We start from the raw sequence: 22,768 nt of genomic DNA on the forward strand, positions 1-22,768 counted from the left end.
AATAAAGGGACTTTGAGTATAACAAAAAAAGATCTTAATGGCAACATAGACTGTCAAGCCAAAATCCAACAAAAGCCACAATGGAAGGGTTTTACTGGGGCATTTCAGAGGGGAAATACCCTCTGAATTTGAAGCAATGGCTTCGGTTGGGAAAATTGACAAATTTGATAGTACTAATGAAGCCACTGTTAAAGAAAACTCACATGAAGGGGTGAGAATGAGAATGTCATATAATTGAGTACATTAAAGATGAGTGGGTAAAAAAAATTTAAAGGAGGTTGAAAGGTCAGCACAGCATTATGGGGCGAATGGCCTGTACTGCACTGTGGTGATCTACAGTGCCTATAAAAAGTATTCACCCCCTCTGGAAATTTTCATATTTCATTATTTTACAACACTGAATCACAGTGGATTTAATTTAGCTTTTTTTGGCGCTGTTCAATAGAAAAAGACACTTTCATGTCAAAGTGAAAACAGATCTCTACAAAGTGAACTAAATTAATTACAAATACAAAACACAAAATAATTGATGGCATAAGTATTCATCCCCATCAGGTCAGTATTTGTAGAATCACCTTTGGCAGCAATTAAGACCCTGAGTCTGTTTGGAAATGTCTCTATCATCTTTGTACATCTGTACACTGCAATTTTTCCTTATTCTTCTTTACAAAACTGCTCAAGCTCTGTGAGATTGCATGGGGATAGTGAGTGAACAGCCTTTTTCAAGTCCAGCCACAAATTCTCAATTGGATTAAGGTCTGGACTCTGACTTGGCCACTCCAGGGCATTAACTTTGTTGTTTAAGCTATTCCTTTGTAGCTTTGGCTTTATGCTTGGAATCATTGTCTTGCCAGTAAACAAACCTTCTCCCAAGTCACAGTTCTCATACAGACAACATCAGGTTTTCCCTCCAGAGATCCCCTGTATTTGGCTGCATTCATTTTACCCTCCAAGGCCTGCTGCAGTGGAGCATCCCCACAGCATGATGCAGCTATCACCATGCTTCACAGTAGGGATGGTGGGCTTTTGATGATGTGTGACGTTTGACTTATGCCAAACATTGCATTTAGTCTGATGGCCAAAAAGCTCAATTTTACATTTATCAGACCATAGAAACTTCTTCCAGCTGACATCAGAGTCTCCCATATGCCTTCTGGCAATCTCTAGCCATGATTTCATAGAGTTTTCTTCAACAGTATCTTTCTCTTTGCCACTCTCCCATAAAGCTGCAACTGGTGAAACACCTGCGTAACAGTTGTTGTATGCACAGTCTCTCCCATCTCAGCCACTGAAGCTTGTAACTCCTCCAGAGTTGTCATAGGTCTCTTGGTGACCTCTCACGAGTCCACTCCTTACACAGTTTTTGAGGAAGGCCTGCACTAGGCAAATTTACAGCTGTACTATATTCTTTCCATTTCTTGATATTTGACTTAACTATACTCTAAGGGATATTCAGTGACTTGGAAATTTTCTTGTATCCATCTCCTGACCTGTCCTTTTCAATACCCTTTTCATGGAGTTGCTTGAAGTAGTCCTTTGTCTTTACGGTGTAGTTTTTGCCAGGATACTGACTCACCAGTCATTGGACCTTCCAGATACAGGTGTATTTTTACTAATCAATCAAGTGATCTCCATTTAACTAATTATGTGACTTGTAAAACCAATTGGCTGCACCAGTGATGATTCGTGTGTCATATTAAAGGGAATGAATACTTATGCAATCAATTAATTTGTAATTAATTTAGATCACTTTGCAGAGATCTGTTTTCACTTTGCCACATAAGAGTCTTTTCCTGTTGACCAGTCAAAAAAAGCCAAACTAAGTCCACTGTGATTTAATGTTGTAAAACAATGAAACATGAAAATTTCCTTGGGGGGGGGGTGGATGAATACTTTTTATAGGCACTGTATTTCCAATGTTCTAATTGTGAGGCATTTTTTTAAAAAAACACAGAATCCAGTAGGTGCCTGAAACATGTTGCCATGGGAAGTGGTTGAAGCCACTATGACAGCAACTTTTAAAAGGCAAGCATATGAACAGACAGGGAATGGAGAAATATGGACCATGGACAAGATGTTGTCAATAGTGAGGAAGGTTTTCATAGATTACTGGGCGAATCTTGATCAGCAAGGGAGGTGGTTGAGGCACAGCAAAAGGATTTCAGTAGAGATATTGAGTGAGTTCATTTTGGAAATTCATACCAGTGCAGGTTGTTTAATATGCTGATCTTCATCAGTAGAACAGTGAATATAGGAGTTGGAACATGATTTTGCAGTTGTATAGGTTATTACTGAGATCATACTTTGAGTTCTGTGTACAGTTTTTGTCAACCTCTTACAGGAAAGGCATGGCTAAAGTAGAAAGAATGCAGAAAAGATTTCCGAAGATATTGCCAGACTAGAGGGCCTGAGTTATAGGGAGGTGGTGGCCAGGCTGGGATTTCGTTCCTTGGAACATATGAGACCCTTTCAGTAAGATGGTGGCATGCTTGGTTGCAGAGGCCTCTCCAAGTCCAACAAATGGTGTAATTGTGTGTCTGCAAAGTTCTTCTTGTAAACAGACATTGGTAATATAGAACACTGCACATCCAGTTCATTGGTTCAGTGGCGAGGTGACAATGGGGAAGCTGCATGGCGTTGTTGTGCTGACCAGGCCCTCATGCCATGGCTTTGCCTGTTTTGGCCACCTGGGGGGAAGGTGCCAGAGGCTGTGTGGGAGAGAACAGAGGTGCAGCGGGCACACTGGAATCTATGCTGGGTTGGAGACTGGCCCCTCCCAACAGTACTCTGCTCTCAGGTGTTTGCTCCTGGGAAGACAAGCCGGATTTCCTGGGGCCGACCCGATGCAAGACAAGATGATTTGCAGAACCAGCGCAAGATAAGGGACTGCTGCACACTGGTTCTTACAAAAATGTGGCTCCAGGACTACAACCCACACATGACCAATCTTCAGGCCATGCCTCTCAGAGACTTGAGCTAACATTATTTTTGTAAATGCATGTGCTATCGTAGCTCTACGTGCTGCATGTGACTGCATGTGCTGTGTTTTGCACCTTGGCCCTGGAGAAACACTGTCTCGTTTAGCTGTGCACATGTGTACTGTTGAATGACAAACTTGAACTTGGACTTGAATGAGGAACTTGAATTTGAATAAGTGTTTAAAATCATGAGCGGCATTGATAAGATGGATGGAAACAGTCTTATCGCCAGGATAGTGGAGTCCAAATTTTGGGGAGAAAGGTTTAGGGTGAGCAGGGAAAGATTTAAAAGGATCTGAGGGGTAAATTTTTCATGCAGAAGGTGGTAGATGGTTGCAGAGGATTGCAGATATATAGAATGAGCTACGAGAAGAAGTGGTTGTGACAGCTTCAACAGTATCATTTGTGAAGCACTTGGACAGGTACATGAAGGGATTTGGGCCACACAGGAAATTCGGACTAGCTGGGTGGGAACTGTGGTCAGTATGGATTCATTGGGCTGAAGGGCCTGCATCTGGGCTGTACTATTCTATGACTCTAAAGACAGGTGGGATTAGTTTAAAATGCCATCATGGTCGGCACAAATATTCTTGGCCAAAGGATCCTTCCCATGCTTTACTGTTCAATATTTCTTAACTGCATGGTGGTTATTTTGAAACAGTGATCTCCTTGTTCTAGATTCATGAGAGGAACCAGGGGTGTATGGAAAATCCTCCCATATCCCCCAGTCATATATTTTTAAATTAATTTTGAGTTTCAACCCTGGATCATTGTAACACTGGAAGAGATGATAGAGCTGGGGCTTAGAAGCCAACAGCAAATATTTTAAAACTGAGATACCTTGAAGTCAGATCTAATGTAGACCCTTAACTCACTCAATTACTGCTCTTGGCCAATGACCCTATTCCTCCTACCTTGCATCCATTGACAAAGAAAACCAACTCGTCACTTTCTGACACTGTGGAGCTCTCCATACCATGAATCATCTTCCAAGCTGTTAAAAGAAATTCCAAAGGGCTATTAGGTACAGTGGAAACAACGGAACAAAACACCTTCCTTCCCACCTCTTGTTCATCTCCCAGAGTTTGATATAAACCTGGAGAGGGCTTCCAATTGGAAGCCGTGAGCAATAGGCTGGGATCTGAGAAAATATGGCACTGAAAATAAACAGCAGAAAAATGTTTAATTGAAAACAGAAAATGTACAAAATTACACAGGCGTTGATGGGTCGAGAACATGCGAAGAATTTATTAACGCGCAGTGAATAAGCATCAGCTATTGACACATGGAAGAATCTGCTCCTATTATTACAAACTAGAATTGTTTGTTTTGTTTATAATGGATAGTTTTCAGGACAGACATTGGCTCATTCTTCATATGCCTGCCCTGGTGAAATTTCACATTAGAAAATTGAGTTGTTTCCATCGCACATACAATGGCTCTGACAAACCCCATCTCAGTGGGGCTCTAAAGCAGTACCCTTTCTCCATTGTCCATTACTTGGAACCATAGAATAACCCTTGTGGATGTCCATAGGGGCAGGAGTAGATTGTAGAATCCCTCAAGCCTGTTTGTCATTCAATGCTCACAGCCGAGGTGAACATTTCATTGGCTCCACCCTCGGTTTTTCTGTTGTGGCCTCTGCAGATTCTTCTCCAATCTGCTGTTCAGTAGAGGAAGTAATAAGGATAGAACTTGTAAATAAACAACCTTTAAAGAGGGCAAACAATGCAGTGAACTCTGATGTAGTAAACTTCACTCCACACAGTGCACACAGTCATTAAGGAAATCAAAAGATAGGAATGAAATTGGAGATCAAATCAAGGACAATTTCTGGGCTAATCACCCCAGAATCAGTCCACTCTCAGTTATCAGCAATGTAATGGAAGGTCTCATCAAGACAGTCATAGGCAAATAGCACATATCCAGCCTGTGTTTTGAGCCACAAAGCTTAGAACTCAACCCAGCCTTAGTGTAAAGAGCTGAACTGCGGAAATAAGATGTGAATATCTATCTCTGATGTCAATTGTGGAGAGTCTGATTATTAATTAGAATTAGGTGAACCTCTTCAACCAGACCACCATTACTGCAGAGTTCACTCTACAAAATACACACACTTACTCCAACGGCACCTCTCAAATGTACGGCTTCTGTCACCGGTAAGGACAAGGGAAGAAGGTGCAAAGGAACACCACCACCTGCAGGTTCCCCTCCAAGTTACCACACCACCCTGAAATGGAAATATATCACTGTTCCTTCTTTGTCACGGGTTTAAATCCTGTGACTCCCTCCTCAAAAACACTGAGGGTGCACCTTCACCGGAAGGACTGCAGTAGTTCAAGATGGCTTCTCAAGGCCAGTTAGGGATGGGCGATAAATGTTGGCCTTGCCGGTGACATCAATTATACCCAAGTCCCAAATAAAGATGAATTTAAATAACCAAATCAATAAATAAATAAATAGTTGCTTACCATTTACATTCACAGACTCAGCACACAATCCTACCAATGATTGTACATATTGTTAGATTCCAAGAGAAGGCCGAGGCCAAAGCTAATCCCAACCCAAGCCAGTTCCGTGAACTGGAATACCCAGTTAACTGCCACGTTGGTGATTCATTGGGAATCAGGTTGATTTACACCACGGGTCTCCATTAAACTTTCTCCCTCGCACCTTAAACCTGTGCCCTTCAGTATGGGTCACTTCCACCTTGGGAGAAAAAGACCAACTCTGCCTTAAGAGGGGTGGATGGGTAGGGTTTTCCGAGACAGAATGCAGGAGTTCTCATATATTTTTCCCATGACATTGAAGGGGGTCTTTTGGTGCATTGATTCTGTGCTATCTCCTAGAACAACTCTGTTGACACCATTCCCCCTCAGAATTCTCTGTAGCCCCATGCTCTCTCTCTCTCCCGCTTCCATTAACACAACCCACCCTTTCCCTGACCTCTTACACTCACAACACCAGGGAGAATTTACAGTAACCATACAACCTACCAGTCAGCACAGCTTGGGCATGTCAGAGGAAGCCCTTAATGGCCACAGGGTAAACATTACAAACTATGCTCAGACAGCACCTGAGGTCTGGATCGTACACGCCTGCAATGCCTGCTGTACCACAACACCGACCCCTCAAACTCGAAGCTGCGTAGTTTCCCAGTTTCACCCATAAAATGCAATTTCTCGTCTCTTTCCCTTGTGTCTTCTAACCTGTGGTTTGGTCCCGATTCACCGCTGTTGCTTGCCTTCTCTGATGCAATGTCACCCGTTCCCTAACTAACTGGCAAATGTAAGAGGGCGATGAGTATCAGGAAACAAACTCTTGTGTTTTGACTGTTCACATCAAAATGCCCTTTGGAGTTTTATATTTCAATTATTAACAGGAAAAGTGAAGGTTAAGTTTTGGTTTTGGACCAATGGCAGCTCAGTCAATGGCACTCCTTGATTTCATGTTCCATTATCAGTACTATAAGATCAATAACTACCGAAAATACAGGAGCTCAGGGCCCATCATCCACGCTGATGTCATGTACTGAACGGTAATGCAGCAGACTAACATGTGTGCACTATAGTGACACCATTCATTCAGCTACCCATGAAACACGACATCAGATCCCTTTTCTCTGCAGTATCTTCAAACCTGTTGCTTGGTCCTGACTCACCACTGTTGCTTGTCTTCTCTGATGCAGTACTACCTGTTCCCTAACTAACCGGCCAAAGTAAGAATGTATTGAGCTTGCTGTTGCACGCAGGGATCAGATGGCTCTCAGAAAACAATCATTTGTTTTTTTTTAAAATACCCTTTGGAGTTTTAACTTTCAATCATTAACAGAAATTTATTGGAAGTTTTGCCTTGAGACCTGATGGCATCTCAGTCATTGACACTCCACAACATCTCATTTACTCCGTCCGTACTATTTAATCTATAATTACTGGAAGGCAAGGCTTCTCCCTCACACAGACGTCAGGTGCCAGCCAAAATTCACCTGAATCATCTCTTCACTGGTTAAAGTTTAGTTTTATTACAGGAGAGATGATTGTGAAAAAACAGCTTTGGGGAATAAGCAACTATGGTTTGAAAATAAATTTAGTGATCAGACCTTGATACAGATTATGACTGCACAATTTCCCAAAGTGCAACTCTAATGCTGTCAAAAATCAAAGCATGATACTGTAGATGTTGAAAAACTGAAAGAGACAGAAAATAATCAGAAGGTCAATCGCTACCTGTGGGTAAATAATCTTGGACTGACAGTCAGTTTTAATGAATCAGTTCCTTTATTTTACACAGATGCTGCGTAATGACCTGCTGCATTTTTGTAACATTCAATTCTTTCATATTGAAAATTAAGCTGCTGCTTTAAGTCTAAAATAACAGATGTTTTTATCTTGGCAGTGAGATGCTTTCCCACGAAGCGTACTTTCCCTGTCAGTTCTAAACAGAGAACCTGCTGAATAACTTCTGGTGCCAGGTCATCAACCTGAATCACAGAGTCAAAAAATAATACAGCATGCAACCAGGTTTTTCAACAAACTTGTCCGCGTCAACCAAGTTGCCACTTAAGTCCATAAGACCATAAGACAAAGGAGCAGAAGTAGGCCATTCGGCCCATCGAGTCTGCTCCGCCATTTTATCATGAGCTGATCCATTTCAGTCCCTTCAGTCAGTCAGTCCCGTTTGGCCCATATTTCTTTAAACTTTTCCTATCCATGCATTTCTATAAATGTTGTTATTAGATTCAAGGTTCAAGAATCAAGTACAAACGTACCTTTATTATCAAAGAATGTACCAATTATATAACCTTGTGATTCGCTTGCTCACAGGTAGCCACGGAGCAAAGAGGCTGCGGGTGAACGGCTAAGGATTTCCGGAGCGAAGGCAATTTTACAACTCAGGGTAAAAGAGAGGCGAGACTGCGCAGACGCGTGACGTCAATGAGGCGAGGTAGGTCTACCTGTGTTAATTGGGGAAAGGAAGTAGTTTGTGTGTGAGGCCAGTTTTCTGTGATCGGTGTCAGATGTGGGAGGTCCTAGAGTCTCCCAGCCTCTGAGATGGCCAAAACTGCACCTGGTATGTCGAACTGCAGCTCCTAAAGGACCATGTTAGGGAACTGGAGTTGCAGTTTGATGACCTTAGTCTGGTCAGGGAGAGCGAGGAGGTGATAGAGAGGAGTTATAGGCAGGTGGTCACAGTGGGGCCACGGGAGACAGACAAGAGAGGGAAGGGAAAGAGTCAGGTACTAGAGAGTACCCCTGTGGCTGTACCCCTTGACAATAAGTACTCCTGTTTGAGTACTGTTGGGGGGAGGGGGAACAGCCTACCTGGGGGAAGCAACAGTGGCCGTGCCTCTGTCACAGAGTCTGGCCCTGTGGCTCAGAAGGGTAGGGAAAGGAAGAGGATGGCAGCAGTAATAGGGGACTCTATAGTTAGGGGGTCAGACAGGTGATTCTGTGGATGCAGGAAAGAAATTCGGATGATAGTTTGCCTTTCAGGTGCCAGGGTCCAGGATGTTTCAGATCGCGTCCATGATATCCTGCAGTAGGAGGGAGGACAGCCAGAGGTCGTGGTACATATTGGTACCAATGACATAGGTAGGAAAAGGGAAGAGTTCCTTAAAAAAGACTACAGGGAGTTAGGAAAGAAGTTGAGAAGCAGGACTGCAAAGGTAGTAATTGGGGTTACTGTCTGTGCCACGCGACAGTGAGTATAAGAATAGAATGAGGCGGAGGATAAATGCTTGGCTGAGGGATTGGAGCAGGGGGCAGAGATTCAGATTTCTGGATCACTGGGACCTCTTTTGGGGCAGGTGTGACCTGTACAAAAAGGACGAGTTGCACTTGAATCTCAGGGGGACCAATATCCTGGCAGGGAGGTTTGCTAAGGCTACTGGGGAGAGTTTAAACTAGAATTGTTGGGGGGTGGGAACCGAACTAAAGAGACTGCGGAAGAGGCAGTTGGCTCACAAAAAGAGAAAGTTTGGAGACAGTGTGTGAGGGAGAATAGACAGGTGATAGAGAAAGGACGCGCTCAGATGGATGGAATGGTTACGTCACGTGCCAGGTTTTAGGTGTTTCAGAAAGGACAGGGAGGGAGGCAAAAGAGGTGGGGGCGTGGCACTGTTGATCAGAGATAGTGTCACAGCTGCAGAAAAGGTGGACGTCATGGAGAGATTGCCTGTGGAGTCTCTGTGGGTGGAGGTTAGGAACAGGAAGGGGTCAATAACTTTACTGGTGTTTTTTATAGGCCGCCCAATAGTAACAGGGATATCGAGGAGCAAACAGGGAAACAGATCCTGGAAAGGTGTAATAATAACAGAGTTGTCGTGATGGGAGATTTTAATTTCCCAAATATCGATTGGCATCTCCCTAGAGCAAGGGGTTTAGATGGGGTGGAGTTTTTTAGGTGTGTTCAGGAAGGTTTCTTGACACAATGTGTAGATAAGCCTACAAGAGGAGAGACTGTACTTGATCTGGTATAGGGAAATGGACCTAGTCAGGTGTCAGATCTCACAATGCGAGAGCATTTTGGAGATAGTGATCATAATTCTATCTCCTTTACAACAGTATTGGAGAGAGATAGGAGCAGTCAAGTTAGAAAAGCGTATAATTGGAGTAAGGGGAGTTATGAGGCTATCAGGCAGGAAATTGGAAGCTTAAATTGGGATCAGATGTTCTCAGGGAAAGGTATGGAAGAAATGTGGCAAATGTTCAGGGAATATTTGTGTGGAGTTCTGCATAGGTACCTTCCAGTGAGACAGGGAAGTTATGGTAGGGTACAAGAACTGTGGTGTACAAAGGCTGTAATAAATCTAGTCAAGAAGAAAACAAAAGCTAACAAAAGGTTTAGAGAGTTAGGTAATGTTAGGGATCTAGAAGATTATAAGGCTAACAGGAAGGAGTTTACAAAGGAAATTACAAAAGAAATACTTGCCCTTTAGCAAGTATCACAGCTTGTAAATGCTTTTTGCAGCCAGCTAAGCCCAAAACATGATTGATCCACCCCCGTGCTTAACAGTTGGAGAGGTGTTCTTTTCATGAAATTCTGCACCCTTTTTTCTCCAAACATACCTTTGCTTATTGCGGCCAAAATTCAGTGTCAGAAATTTACAAAGGAACATCTAAACAAGCCTGATGCATTTTGGAAACAAGTCCTGTGAAATGATGAAGTTAAAATAGAACTTTTTGGCCGCAATGAGCAAAGGTATGTTCGGAGAAAAAAGGGTGCAGAATTTCATGAAAAGAACACCTCTCCAACTTTTAAGCACGGGGGTGGATCGATCATGCTTTGGGCTTGTGTTGCAGCCAGTGGCACGGGGAACATTTACCGGTAGAGGGAAGAATGAATTCAGTTAAGTACCAGCAAATCCTGGAAGCAAACATCACATTGTCTGTAAAAAAGCCGAAGATGAAAAGAGGATGGCTTCTACAACAGGATAATGATCCAAAACACACCTCAAAATCCACAATGAACTACCTCAAGAGGCACAAGCTGAAGGTTTTGTCATGGCCCTCACAGTCCCCTGACCTAAACATTATCGAGAATCTGTGGATAGACCTCAAAAGAGCAGTGCATGCAAGACGGCCCAAGAATGTCACAGAACTGGAAGCCTTTTGCAAAGCTGATTGGGCGAAAATCCCCCAAACAGTAATTGGAAGACTCTTAGCTGGCTACAAAAAGCATTTACAAGCTGTGATACTTGCCAAAAGGGGTGTTACTAAGTACTGCCATGCAGGGTGCCCAAACTTTTCCTTTAGGCCCTTTTCCTTTTTTGTTATTTTGAAACTGTAAAAGATGGAATAAAAAAGTTTTCTTGCTTAAAATATTAAAGAAATGTGTTATCTTTAACCTTATGCCTTTTGGAAATCAGTTCATCTTTTACTCACTTAGCTATTCACAGTAACAGAAATTTTGACCAGGGGTGCCCAAACTTTTGCATGCCACTGTATAAGGCTAGCAGGAAGAAGCTTAAGAATGAAATTAGGAGAGCCAGAAGGGCCATGAGAAAGCCTTGGTGAGTAGGATTAAAGAAAACTCCAAGGCATTCTACAAGTATGTGAAGAGCAAGAGGATAAGGTATGAGAGAATAGGACCAATCAAGTGTGACAGTGGAAAAGTGTGTATGGAACCGGAGGAAATAGCAGGGGTACTTAATGAATAGTTTACTTCAGTATTCAATATGGAAAAGGATCTTGGTGATTGTAGTGATGACTTGCAGCAGACTGAAAAGCTTGAGCATGTAGATATTAAGAAAGAGGATGTGCTGGAGCTTTGGGAAAGCATCAAGTTGGATAAGTCACCGGGACTGGATAAAATGTACCCCAGGCAACTGTGGGAGGCGAGGGAGGAGATTGCTGAGCCTCTGGCGATGATCTTTGCATCATCAATGGGGATGGGAGAGGTTCCAGAGGATTGGAGGGTTGCAGGTGTTGTTACCTTATTCAAGAAAGGGAGTAGAGATAGCCCAGGAAATTATAGACCAGTGAGTCTTACTTCAGTGGTTGGTAAGTTGATGGAGAAGATCCTGAGAGGCAGGATTTATGAACATTTGAAGAGGTATAATATGATTAGGAATAGTCAGCATGGCTTTGCCAGGGGCAGGTCGTGCCTTACGAGCCTGATTGGATTTTTTGAGGATGTAACTAAACACATTGATGAAGGAAGAGCAGTAGATGCAGTGTACTGTATATGGATTTCAGCGAGGCATTTGATAAGCTACCCCATGCAAGGCTTATTGAGAAAGTAAGGAGGCATGGGATCCAAGAGGACGTTGCTTTGTGGATCCAGAACTGATTTGTCCACAGAAGGCAAAGAGTGGTTGTAGACGGGTCATATTCTGCGTGAAGGTCGATGACCAGTGGTGTGCCTCAGGGATCTGTTCTGGGACCCTTACTCTTCATGATTTTTATAAATGACCTGGATGAGGAAGTGGAGGGATGGGTTAGTAAGCTTGCTGATGACACAAAGGTTGGAGGTGTTGTGGATAGTGTGGAGGGCTGTCAGAGGTTACAGTGGGACCAAACTTTTGCTTCGGGCCCTTTTCCTTTTCTGTTATTTTGAAACTGTAAAAGATGAAATTAAAAAGTTTTGTTGCTTAAAATATTAAAGAAATGTGTCATCTTTAACTTTATGCCTTTTGGAAATCAGTTCATCTTTTACTTACTCAGCCATTCATAGTAACAGAAATTTTGACTGGGCTGCCCAAACTTCTGCATGCCACTTTAATCTTCTAGATCTCTATTATTACCTAGTTTTCCAAACCTTTCATAAGCTTTTCTTTTCTTCTTGACTAGAATTTCAACAGCATTTGTACACCATGGTTCGCGTACTCTATCATCCTTTCCCTGTCTCTTTGGAACATACCTATGCAGAACACCACGCAAATATCCCCTAAACATTTGCCACATTTATGCCGTACATTTCCCTGAGAACATCTGTTCCCAATTTATGCTTCCAAGTTCCTGCCTGATAGCTTCATATTTCCCCTTACCCCAAATAAATGCTTTCCTAATTTGTTTGTTCCTTTCCCTCTCCAATGCTATGGCAAAGAAGATAGAATTGTGATCACTATCTCCAAAATGCTCTCCCACTGAGAGACCTGACATCTTACCAGGTTCATTTCCCAATACCAGATCATGTACAGCCTCTCCTCTTGTAGGCTTATCTACATATTGTGTCAGGAAACCTTCCTTAACACACCTAACAAACCCCACCCCATCTAAACCCCTTGCTCTAGGGAGATGTCAATCAATAGTTGGGAAATTAAAATCTCCCACCAAGACAACCCTGTTATTGTTACACCTTTCCAGAATCTGTCTCCATATCTGTTCCTCAATGTCTCTGTTACTATTGGATGGTCTATAAAAAACACCCAGTAGAGTTATTGACCCCTTCCTGTTTCTAACTTCCACCCACAGAGACTCAGTAGTCAATCCCTCCATGTCTTCCTCCTTTACTGCAGCTGTGGCACTATCTCTGATCAGCAATACGCCCCCATCTCTTTTGCTTTCCTCCCTGTCCTTTCTGAAACATCGAAAGCCTGGAACTCTGAGTAACCATTCCTGCCTCTGAGCCATCCAAGTCTCTGTAATGGCCACAACATGTACTGATCCACGCTTCAAGCTCATCCACGTGTCCATGATGGCTTCTTGACAAAGCCATGCTGTCTAGTCCTAATCATGCTCTGCCTCTACAAATGTTCATAAATCCTGCCTGTCATGAACATTTGGAGAGGTCAAGCAGCATCTATGGAAAACAGTACAGCTGATGTTTCAGGCCGAGACCCTTTGGCAGACTGGATTAAAAAAAAAGATGAGGAGCCAGAGTTAGAAGGTGAGGAGGGGAGGAAGAAACACAGGGAGATTGGTGAAACCGGGAGGGGGAGGGATGGGGTAAAGTGCTGGGAAGTTGATTGGTGAGAGAGACACAGGGCTAGAGAAGGGATAGGAGAAGGGCATGGAGGAGCACCGGAGAATACAAGCAAGGAGATAAAGTGATAGAGGGAAAAGGGGATGGGCAATGGTGCGGGGGAGAGGAGGGGCACTACCAGAAGTTTGGGATATCAATGTTCATGCCATCAGGTTGGAGGCTACCCAGACAGAATATAAGGTGCTGCTTCTCCAACCTAAGCAGGGCCTCGTTGCGACAGTAGAGAAGCAGAATGGGAATGGGAAGTGGAATTAAAATGGGTGGCCACTGGGAGACCCCGCTTTTTCTGGCAGACAGACCATAGGTGCTCGGTGAAGCAGTCTCCCAATCTACGTCATGTCTCACTGATACACAGGTGGCCACACTGGGAGCACTGGATGCAGTAGATGACCCCAAGAGACTCACAAGTGAAGTGTCACCTCACCTGGAAGGATTGTTTGGGGCCCTGGATGGTAGTGAGGGAGGAGGTGTAGGGGCAAATGTAGCACTTGTTCCGCTTCCAAGGATAAGTGCCAAGAGCGAATCAGTGGGGAGGGACAAATAGACAAGGGAGCAATCCCTGCAGAAAGCAGAAAGTGGGGTGCGAGGGAAAGATGAGCTTGGTGGTGGGATCCCGTTGGAGATGGCAGAAGTTATAGAGAATTATGTGCTGGATGTAGAGGCTGCCGGGGTGGTAGGTGAGGACAAGAGGAACCCTATCCCTGGTTGGATGGTGGAAGGATACGTCGACGAGCATACGTCAACGACTAAGAATGTGTACAGCAGGACTAGACACAGAAGACGTCCTGGTCATCTACTGCGCCTAGTCCCATCTCCAGCTGTCTCAACTCTGTCTTGCCACTGGATCCAGATGGGAATTAGGAAGAGAGTGTGAGGCAGACACTGCACAACTCTCCCTCACTTGAATCCAAATCACGCGCTAGTCTCGACACCATCATAATGGTGTCGATGTCCTCATCAACGTCGACGATGGACGAACACCATAGAGCCTCAACATCACATCCCTGTTCTTATATTCTATACCTCTAGAAATTAATGCCAACATTGCATTTGCCTTCTTCACCACCGACCCAACCTGGAGGTTAATCTTTAGGGTATCCTGCACAAGGACTCCCAAGTCCCTTTGCATCTCTGCATTTTGAATTCTCTCCCCATCTAAATAATAGTCTGCCCGTTTATTTCTTCCACCAAAGTGCATGGCCATATACTTTGCAACATTGTATTTCATTTGCCACTTCTTTGCCCATTCCCAAACAATTTCTCAGTCTCTCTGCAGGCTCTCTGTTTTCTCAACACTACCTGCTCCTCCATCTATGTTTATATCATCGGCAAAATTAGCCACAAATCTATTAATCCCATAGTCCAAGTCATTGACATTCATACCGTAGTCCAAATCATTGACATAATATGCCAGGATGTTGTTCAGCCACTTCAGCTCAATGTTCTTTTTTAAACATGATCATTCTTCAGAGGCTGTTGGGTAGACTGTCTTCATCGGGACTCAAGACCCCTCTCCCCCTGTAACTGGATCTTGGACTTCTTGGTGGAAAGACCCCAATCAGTCCAAGTTGGCAGCGACATCTCAAGCTCATCACGCTGAGCACTGCTGTCCCCCAGGGACTAGGTGAAAGTAAGAATTCGGCACAGACTAGAAGGGCCGAGATGGCCTGTTTCCGTGCTGTAATTGTTATATGGTTATATGGTTGTGTGCTCAGCCTGGTGCTATTCACACTGCTGGCTTACGACTGCATGGCCAGATTCAGCTCAAACTGCATCAAGTTTGCCAATGAGGTCAACAGTGGTTGGCCTAAACAGCCACGGTGATGAGTCGGCATACAGACAGGAGGTGGAGACGCTTGTCTAATGGTGTGGGAACAGCAGCCTGAGTCTCAACATGGACAAGATCAAAGGGATGATTGAGGGCTTCAGGAAGGTACATTTCGACCACTCTCCATTGAACATCAATGGCCTATTACACATTGTATCTCAATAAAATAAAATCTGCCAATTTTGAATGACAGAGCAGACTCGATGGGCCAAATAGTCTAATGCTGCTCCCACATCTCATGGCTTTATGTTTCAAGAAACAAATAGTTGAAGGGAAATAGCAGTTCTTGAACGTTGTGATGTAGGACTTTATGCTTCTGTACCTCCAGCCCGACGGTTGCTATGGGAAGATAGCATGTTCTGGATAGTGGAACCTTTCAAGATGGATGTTGGCTTGTTGAGGCAGCACCTCCTGAAGATAATACTGATGCTGTTATCAGTATGGGATGTGTCAGTGATGAGTTAAGCAGAAGCCACAGCTCTCTGAAACGTCTTATGTTCTTATACATTTGTTAGACATCAATGATGGGTGAAACATTCATTTGTACTAACATAGGTTATGTGGTGATAATGTTGGTTATTTATCGCTCAATAATCCAATCACACAGAGAGAAGTTGGTGCCCAGCTACTCTTCTCTTTTTTTTCTGTGAATCCTGTTGAACTTAAGGATTCTGAGGAAAGGGGAGAGAAGGTTTTCAGTGTTGTGAAGGAAAATGAAGTGAACCACAGAGATCAACTGTGCTCCATATATTACAGCACATAAGCAAGTCCACCTTCTCCAACATCAATGACAGGAAAGGTTCTTTCTGTGGTTGAGTAATTGTATTCACTATGTGCCAGCTAATTATCTCCACTCTCCACAATCATTCCCTATTACAGGGGTTCCCAACCCAGAGTCCACGGATCCCTTGCCTAATGGTATAGATTGGGAACTCCTGCCCTACAAGCCCAACACCATCTTACCCTTCAACCAATGATTTCAATTCACTTTTGAAGGTTATTATTAAGCCTATTTTGTTTGAAGTCCTCATACGCTCTGCATAAAAACATTCTTAGCTCATCTCTGGTTCTTTCAGTAAATGGTGTGTGCCCCTGATCCAGTTTAGCTACCTCACTGCATTAAATCCAGATAGTTGGGCAGGAACAGGAATAATTCACTAGGGGAAGTTACTGAGGGATGACAGCTGCTGAAGTCTTCCCCAAACATATTCCACCTCCCATCCATGAAGTTAAACAGGGCATCTTGTCAACACTCACTGCACAGATTACAATGTCCCACTGAGCTAATTGAGGAAGGCGTTCTCTGGTCAACACTGATTCTTCAATCAACACCAAAGAACAGAACAACCTGATCACTTGTTTCATTGCTGTTTGTAGGTTCCTGCTGTGCAAAACTAGGCTGTTGTCGTTTGGCACATTGTAACAATGACTGCCGTTCCTAAAGTACTCCTTCATTCATGAAGGTGTTTGACACAATATAATTGCAATTCCTTTCAGTTTGCCCTTAACTAATGCTAACCCTCTGTTTCCACGTTAATCCAGCCAATGATCTGTACACATGGACAGGCTTGAAGCTACTTGCAGAGTTCAGGAAGTTGGTGGGAAGTGGGGCAGGGGTGCACACAATCAATGATGCTGAGGTGGAGAGGGCTGGGAACTTCAAGTATTTTTGGCAAAAACATCTCATGTATCGCTGTTCTTTAGAGATACAGCACAGTAGAAGGCCCTTCTAGACCAATGAGCCCATACCGTCCAATGACATCATGTGACCAGTTAACTTACTAATGATCATGTCTTTGGAAAGTGGAAGGAAATAGGAGGGGATGTAAAAACCCTTTACAGACAGGAGCAGAAAGGAACCTGGATCACTGGTGCTAACATCATTACGATGACCACCACATCACCAGCTTGTATTGGTCCAATCACATTGATGCGAGGACAAGAAAAAACACCAGCACTTCGATTTCCTTAGGAGGCTAAGGAAAGAGAACATGTCACTGTTGAATCCCACTAATTTTTACAGATGTGCCATAGAAAACATACTATACAGATGGTGCATGGCATGGTATGGAAATTGTTGTACCTGAGACCACAGCTCAGTTCATCAAGGAAACCAACTTCCCCTCTGTGGAATCTGTCTACACATCTCACTGGCTCAACAAAGCAGCCAACATAATCCAGGACCCCATCCATTCTAGATATAGTCTTGCCTATTCACCTCTTCCCTCACCACTATTCAGGGCCCAAGCAGTCCTTCCAGGTGAGGCAACACTTCAACTGAGTCTATTGGGATCATCTACTGTTTCCCGTGCTCCCAGTGTGTCCTCTTCTACGTCAGAGACTTCCAATGTAGATCGGGGAACCCCCCCTACTGAGCCCCTTTGCTCCATCCGCAACAGGCAGGATTTCCCAATGGCCAACCATTTAATTCCATTCTTCATTTCTAATCCAACATGTCGGTTCATGATATCCTCTACTGCCACAATGAAGGCACTTTCAGGTTTGAAGAGCAACACCTCATATTCCCTCTGGGTAGCCTCTAACCTGAACATTGATTTCTTCACCTTCTCCAATTTCTCCCCACCCCTTTCCATTTTCCATTCCCCATTCTGGCTCCCCACTTAACCTTCTCTTCTTCTCGAATGAGAATCACATTCCCCTGATGCCCTTCCTTTTCTCCCATTGACCACTCTCTTCTATCAGATTCCCCATTCTTCAGCCCTTTGCCTTTTCCAGCTTTCATCTGCCAATTTCTTATTTCATCTCCTCCACTCCACGGCTCCTCCTATCACCTGCCACTTTGTACTCATTCTCCTCTGACCCTCCCCCACTCCCTTATTCTGGCTTCTTCCTTGTTTCTTTCCAGTCCTGTAGAAGTGTCTTATCCCAAAACGTCGACTATTTGTTCATTTCCATACATGCTGCCTGACCTGCTGAGTTCCTCCAGCATTTTGTGTGTGTTACTCTGGATTTCCAGCATCTGCAGAATCTCTTGTGTTTCTTCTCTCTTCTCTCTCACCAGTTGGACAGAAGATACAAAAGCTTGAAATCACGTGCCACCAGGCTCAAGGGTGGTGTCTATCCCATTATTATCCAGTAAGTTAGACTCTTGATCTCACAATCTACCTCATGATAGCCTTGGAACTTATTGTTTGTCTGTAATGCACATTCCTGTAACTGGGACACTGTATTCTGCTTTCAGTTATTGCTGTACCCTTGTATTATGCTGACTTAACAGTGAGTGTAAAGTGCCTAGAATGCACTGGCAGGGTGACTGCTAGAGACAGATACGAGAGAAATGTTTCAGAAGCATTTTGAAAAACACGTGAACAGGCAGGGAATAGAGGAATAAGGACTAAGTGCAGGCAGATGGGATTAGTCAGATTGGCATCATGATTACTGCAGATGTGGTGGGACAAAGTGACTTTTCTTGTGCTCCAGTGTAGCATGTTCCGCATGTTCTATGTGTGATATGTTCAGGCAGTAGCATGGCAGCTGGGGAATTTAAAGCTAACAAATAAAACTGCAATGCACAGTGGTTATCAGGACTGGGGATTCCAAAACGTCAGATTGTTGAAAATCCATCCGGTCCATTCAGATCCCACAGGGAAGGAAATATGTCATCCTTTCTCCGCTTGACTTTTAATCACCTCCTCATTTCAGGGGCAATACATGTTGGCAATTTCTACATTCAATGAATATGTAAATCGGAAAGGGTCTGTAAAGCCCACTATGACTGAAGGGGCAATTTTGGCAGCAGGTTGGGGAACCTGCTACCATTTTCATGCCCTTGGTTTTGAGATTTTACAGCTGTACTTTATCTGCCTCAACACCCCGCCCCGCACTCTCCACTGGGGTGAGTTGGGTAAGAGGTGGCCTCCCCCGAATGGTGACAGGATGTGCCCAGCAGGGGAAGTGACTTGGATACAGATTAGTAGACTGTCATATTCACCACCGAAACTCACTTGTATGAAGCTCGCAGAGTAAACAGCGTGCATGATGATAATTATAAATACAATGAGAGCAAAAGAGCAGAATGGGCCACTGGTTGTAGTCTAGTCTGAAGCAGTGAAATAATAAATGCTAAGGTGACAATAACAGAATAACTGAGGGTCTTAGAATGTGGCACCACCATCAGGAAGGGATGTGAATAAGGTGATTGGTTCAGAAGACTGATAGCAGTGAGGAAGAATCCCTTCGTAAGTCTGAACATCCAGGGATTCCAGCTTCTGCATCTTCTCCCTGAAGGTAGACGATAGAAATAGGAACGGCCAGCAAGGCAGGCATCCTTGACAATGCCATTAGGCTTGCTGATGTAACACACCATGAAGATGGACTGGATGGAAGGAAATGGTGAGGAAGGCTGTGCTAGACTGGGACAGTGTTGACCACTCCGTAGAGGTCCCATCAATCAAGAGGAGAGCTATTGCCATGTCATTTTGGGTTAGCAATTACATATACATAGTTAGAGATTCACAAGGTGGGATGTCATGTTATATCTGCTGCGTGCCTAGATCCAAGGAGGATGTCATTACATTAGAGAGGGTGCAGAAAAACTCAAAGATATTGCCAAGACTGAAGGGCTTGAGTTGTCAGGAGAAGCTTGGTAGGCTGAGGCTGTTTCCTCTGGAAAGAAAGGAGACTGGGTGGTACCTTTTCAAAGTGTATAAAATCATGAGGGGCATAGACAATGTCATAGTCTTCTTCCCAGCATAAGGGTGTCTAAATCTAGAAATTATAAATTTAAGGTAAAGGAAGAAAGATTTAAAGAAGCAACTTTTCTTTTGGAGTGTTGGTGGGTATATGAAACAAGCTGCTGGAGGAAGCTTCAGAGCAGGGTTTCCCAATCTGGAGTCAACGGACCCCTTGCTTAATGGTATTGGTCCATGGCATAAAAAAGGTTGGGAACCCTTGGTTTAGAGGTGGGTATAAATGCAACATTAAAAAGCCAATTTATTGCAACTGGATCTTTGACTTCTTCACCAGTGGACTGCAATATGTAAGGATAGGCAGCAGCACTTTGGCTATAATTATTCTCACTACTGGTGCCCTGCAAGGCTACATTCTCAGCTCCCTACTCAACTCCCTGTGCACGGCCAGATTCTACCCTAAATCCACCTGCACGCTTGCAGATGATAACACTGTCATGGCATTATCTCAAACAACGATGAGTCAGAGAAGGAGATACTGGAAGGAGATAGATGGACTAATAAAATGGTGTCATGACAACGTTGCCCATAATGTCAGCTAAACAAAAGAGCCAGTCATTGACTTCAGCAGGGGGCGGTGCACATGTTTCTGCTTGCATCAGCAGTGTCAAAGTCAAGAGCGTTGAGAGTTCCAAGTTATTAGTAGTGAATATAAGCTGTCTTGGTACAACCACATAGAGCCACAGCCAACAAAGCTCCTCTACATCCTCAAAAGTCCAAAGAAATTTGGCATATTCCTTCTTAACCACAGCAATTTGTACTGTTCGAACGTAGGAAGGATCCTATTGGGATGAATCTCGATGCTACGGCAACTGCTCTGCCCACATCATGGACACAGCTCAGCACATCATGGAACTGATCTCCCCTCCATGGTCTCTGCCTCCACTTCTTGCTTCCTCGGTAAAGCAGCCAGCACAATCAAAGACCCCACCTACCCCTGACTTTCTCTCTTTGTCCCTCATCCCTTTGGGCAGAAGATAGAAAACTCTGAATGCCAAACTGAAGAACAGCTTCTGTCACACTGTTGTAAGACAATGCAACAGTCCCCTAGATACAATAAGTTTTGACTGCTGACCTTACAATCGTCCTCATTAGGCTTTCTACCTTATTGCTTACCTGCACTGCCTTCTTTCTGTTACCGTAACATTTCATTCTGCAATTTGTTATTCTCTGTCAGCATGGATGGGTTGTTTCCTTGCTGTATAACTCTGTGACTATCATTTTGTTCTGTCTATCTATGACTAATGCACTTAGCTGCTAGGATCCAGTCGCATCTTCCCTTCTTCACCATCACTCAGATTTATACCCTTTCCCCACCTAGCTCCATCATCTCCCTCCTCACCTGCTTTCACCCATCACCTGGCTTTGAGCTCATGCTATCTGGACACACAGTGGAGCTGCAACAAGTACAAGTACACCAGCTCATAAACTACCTACCCACTCATCATACACCTCCTACCACATCTGTGGAAGGGTCTGTGGTTCTCAAATTGGCATGGAGGTCACCTCAGAGGTCTCCCAGAAGTGAGTCACACTCGGCCCCAAGGGAGAGCCTAGTGCTGTGGGAGGAAAGTTCAAACGTTTTCAGTTACTGAGAAGGCTGATAGAGGGCAGCATAGTCTTTCTGATTCGAGTCCACATCACCTTTTTGCTTGAACTGAAGGGGAAACACAGTCACTGGCAGTTGCTACATTCCCATACACACATCAACTTTCAGGAATTCACAGCAACACGACATTCATGGAGATCATCATTTATACATGTAGACTGCCAAACTTATTAGAAAGATGTACTCCCTACACACACACACACACACACACACACACACACAGAAACACGCCTACATTGCAGCGACAGACATCTGTCCAACAAAAACAATGAAATGAACTCAAATTCTAGCTGAATGGTGAATTGATTTAATTTATTGTATTACAGGGCTATGTGGAAACCATAGAAAGGGTGCAGAGGAGATTTACAAGGATGTTGCCTGGATTGGAGAGCATGCCTTATGAGAACAGGTTGAGTGAACTCGACCTTTTTCCCTTGGAGCGACGGAGGATGAGAGGTGACCTGATAGAGGTGTATAAGATGTTGAGAGGCATTGATCATGTGGATAGTCAGAGGCTTTTTCTCAGCGCTGAAATGGCTAACACGAGAGGGCACAGTTTTAAGGTGTTTGGAAGTAGGTACAGAGGAAATGTCAGGGGTAAGTTTTTTACGCAGAGAATGGTGAGTGCGTGGAATGGGCTGCCAGCGGTGGTGGAGGCAGATAAGATAGGATCTTTTCAGAGACTCCTGGACAGGTATATGGAGCTCAGAAAAATAGAGGGCTATGGGTAACCCTAGGTAATTTCTCAGGTAAGGACATGTTCAGCACAGCTTTGTGGGTCAAAGGGCCTGTATTGCGCTGTAGGTTTTCTATGTTTCTATGTAATGAGCTGAATTATGGAGTCATAGAGACGAAATGAAGATGAAACCTGACGTAGAAGAAATGAAAGGGTTGACTATTTTCTAAATGGAGAGAAAATACAAATAAATGAGATGCAAAGGGTCTTGGGAGTCCTTGTGCAGGATTCCCTAAAGGTTCATTTGCAGGTTGAGTATGTGGTGAGGAAGGTAAATGCGATGTTAGCAATTGTTTCATGAGGACTAGAATATAAAAGCAAGGATGGTAATATTGAGACTTTATAAAACACTGGTGAGGCCTGTTACAAGAACCACCATTTGTAATAATGATCAGTGGGGCCCAGAGAATTTGTATTTACCGACAATTGTCTCAACGGAAGAACACATGAACTTACACAACCATCACGTGGGTGCACATGAAC

At 43.9% G+C, this 22,768-nt stretch overlaps 2 protein-coding genes across 8 annotated transcripts in view; one reads left to right on the top strand and one right to left on the bottom strand.

Annotated features, from left to right (window-relative positions):
• xdh (xanthine dehydrogenase) overlaps window positions 1-6,667 on the bottom strand; it is a 109,016-nt gene extending 102,349 nt beyond the window's left edge. For 5 of the 6 annotated variants that reach the window (XM_072247665.1, XM_072247671.1, XM_072247646.1 and 2 more), the window contains exons 1-2: window positions 6,188-6,290; window positions 3,893-3,972 (exon numbers count right to left, since the gene is read on the bottom strand). In XM_072247665.1, coding sequence (XP_072103766.1) covers window positions 3,893-3,964 — 72 coding nt within the window. In that variant the 5' untranslated portion in view covers window positions 3,965-3,972; window positions 6,188-6,290. Of the gene's footprint in view, window positions 1-3,892; window positions 3,973-6,187; window positions 6,291-6,639 lie in introns of those variants that run through there. The other variant, XM_072247655.1, reaches the window with a different exon arrangement.
• A 483-nt stretch (window positions 6,668-7,150) lies between these two features.
• Window positions 7,151-22,768, top strand: part of rsph9 (radial spoke head component 9) — a 198,308-nt gene continuing 182,690 nt past the window's right edge. Inside the window, exons 1-3 of one of the 2 annotated variants that reach the window (XM_072247724.1) lie at window positions 7,151-7,210; window positions 7,802-7,922; window positions 21,876-22,005. The gene's annotated coding sequence lies outside the window, so the exon portion shown is untranslated. The remainder of the gene's footprint in view (window positions 7,211-7,801; window positions 7,923-21,875; window positions 22,006-22,768) is intronic. The other variant, XM_072247733.1, reaches the window with a different exon arrangement.

The sequence above is a fragment of the Mobula birostris genome, chromosome 2, assembly GCF_030028105.1.
Source record: "Mobula birostris isolate sMobBir1 chromosome 2, sMobBir1.hap1, whole genome shotgun sequence".
In the NCBI taxonomy this organism is placed as follows: Eukaryota; Metazoa; Chordata; class Chondrichthyes; order Myliobatiformes; family Myliobatidae; genus Mobula; species Mobula birostris.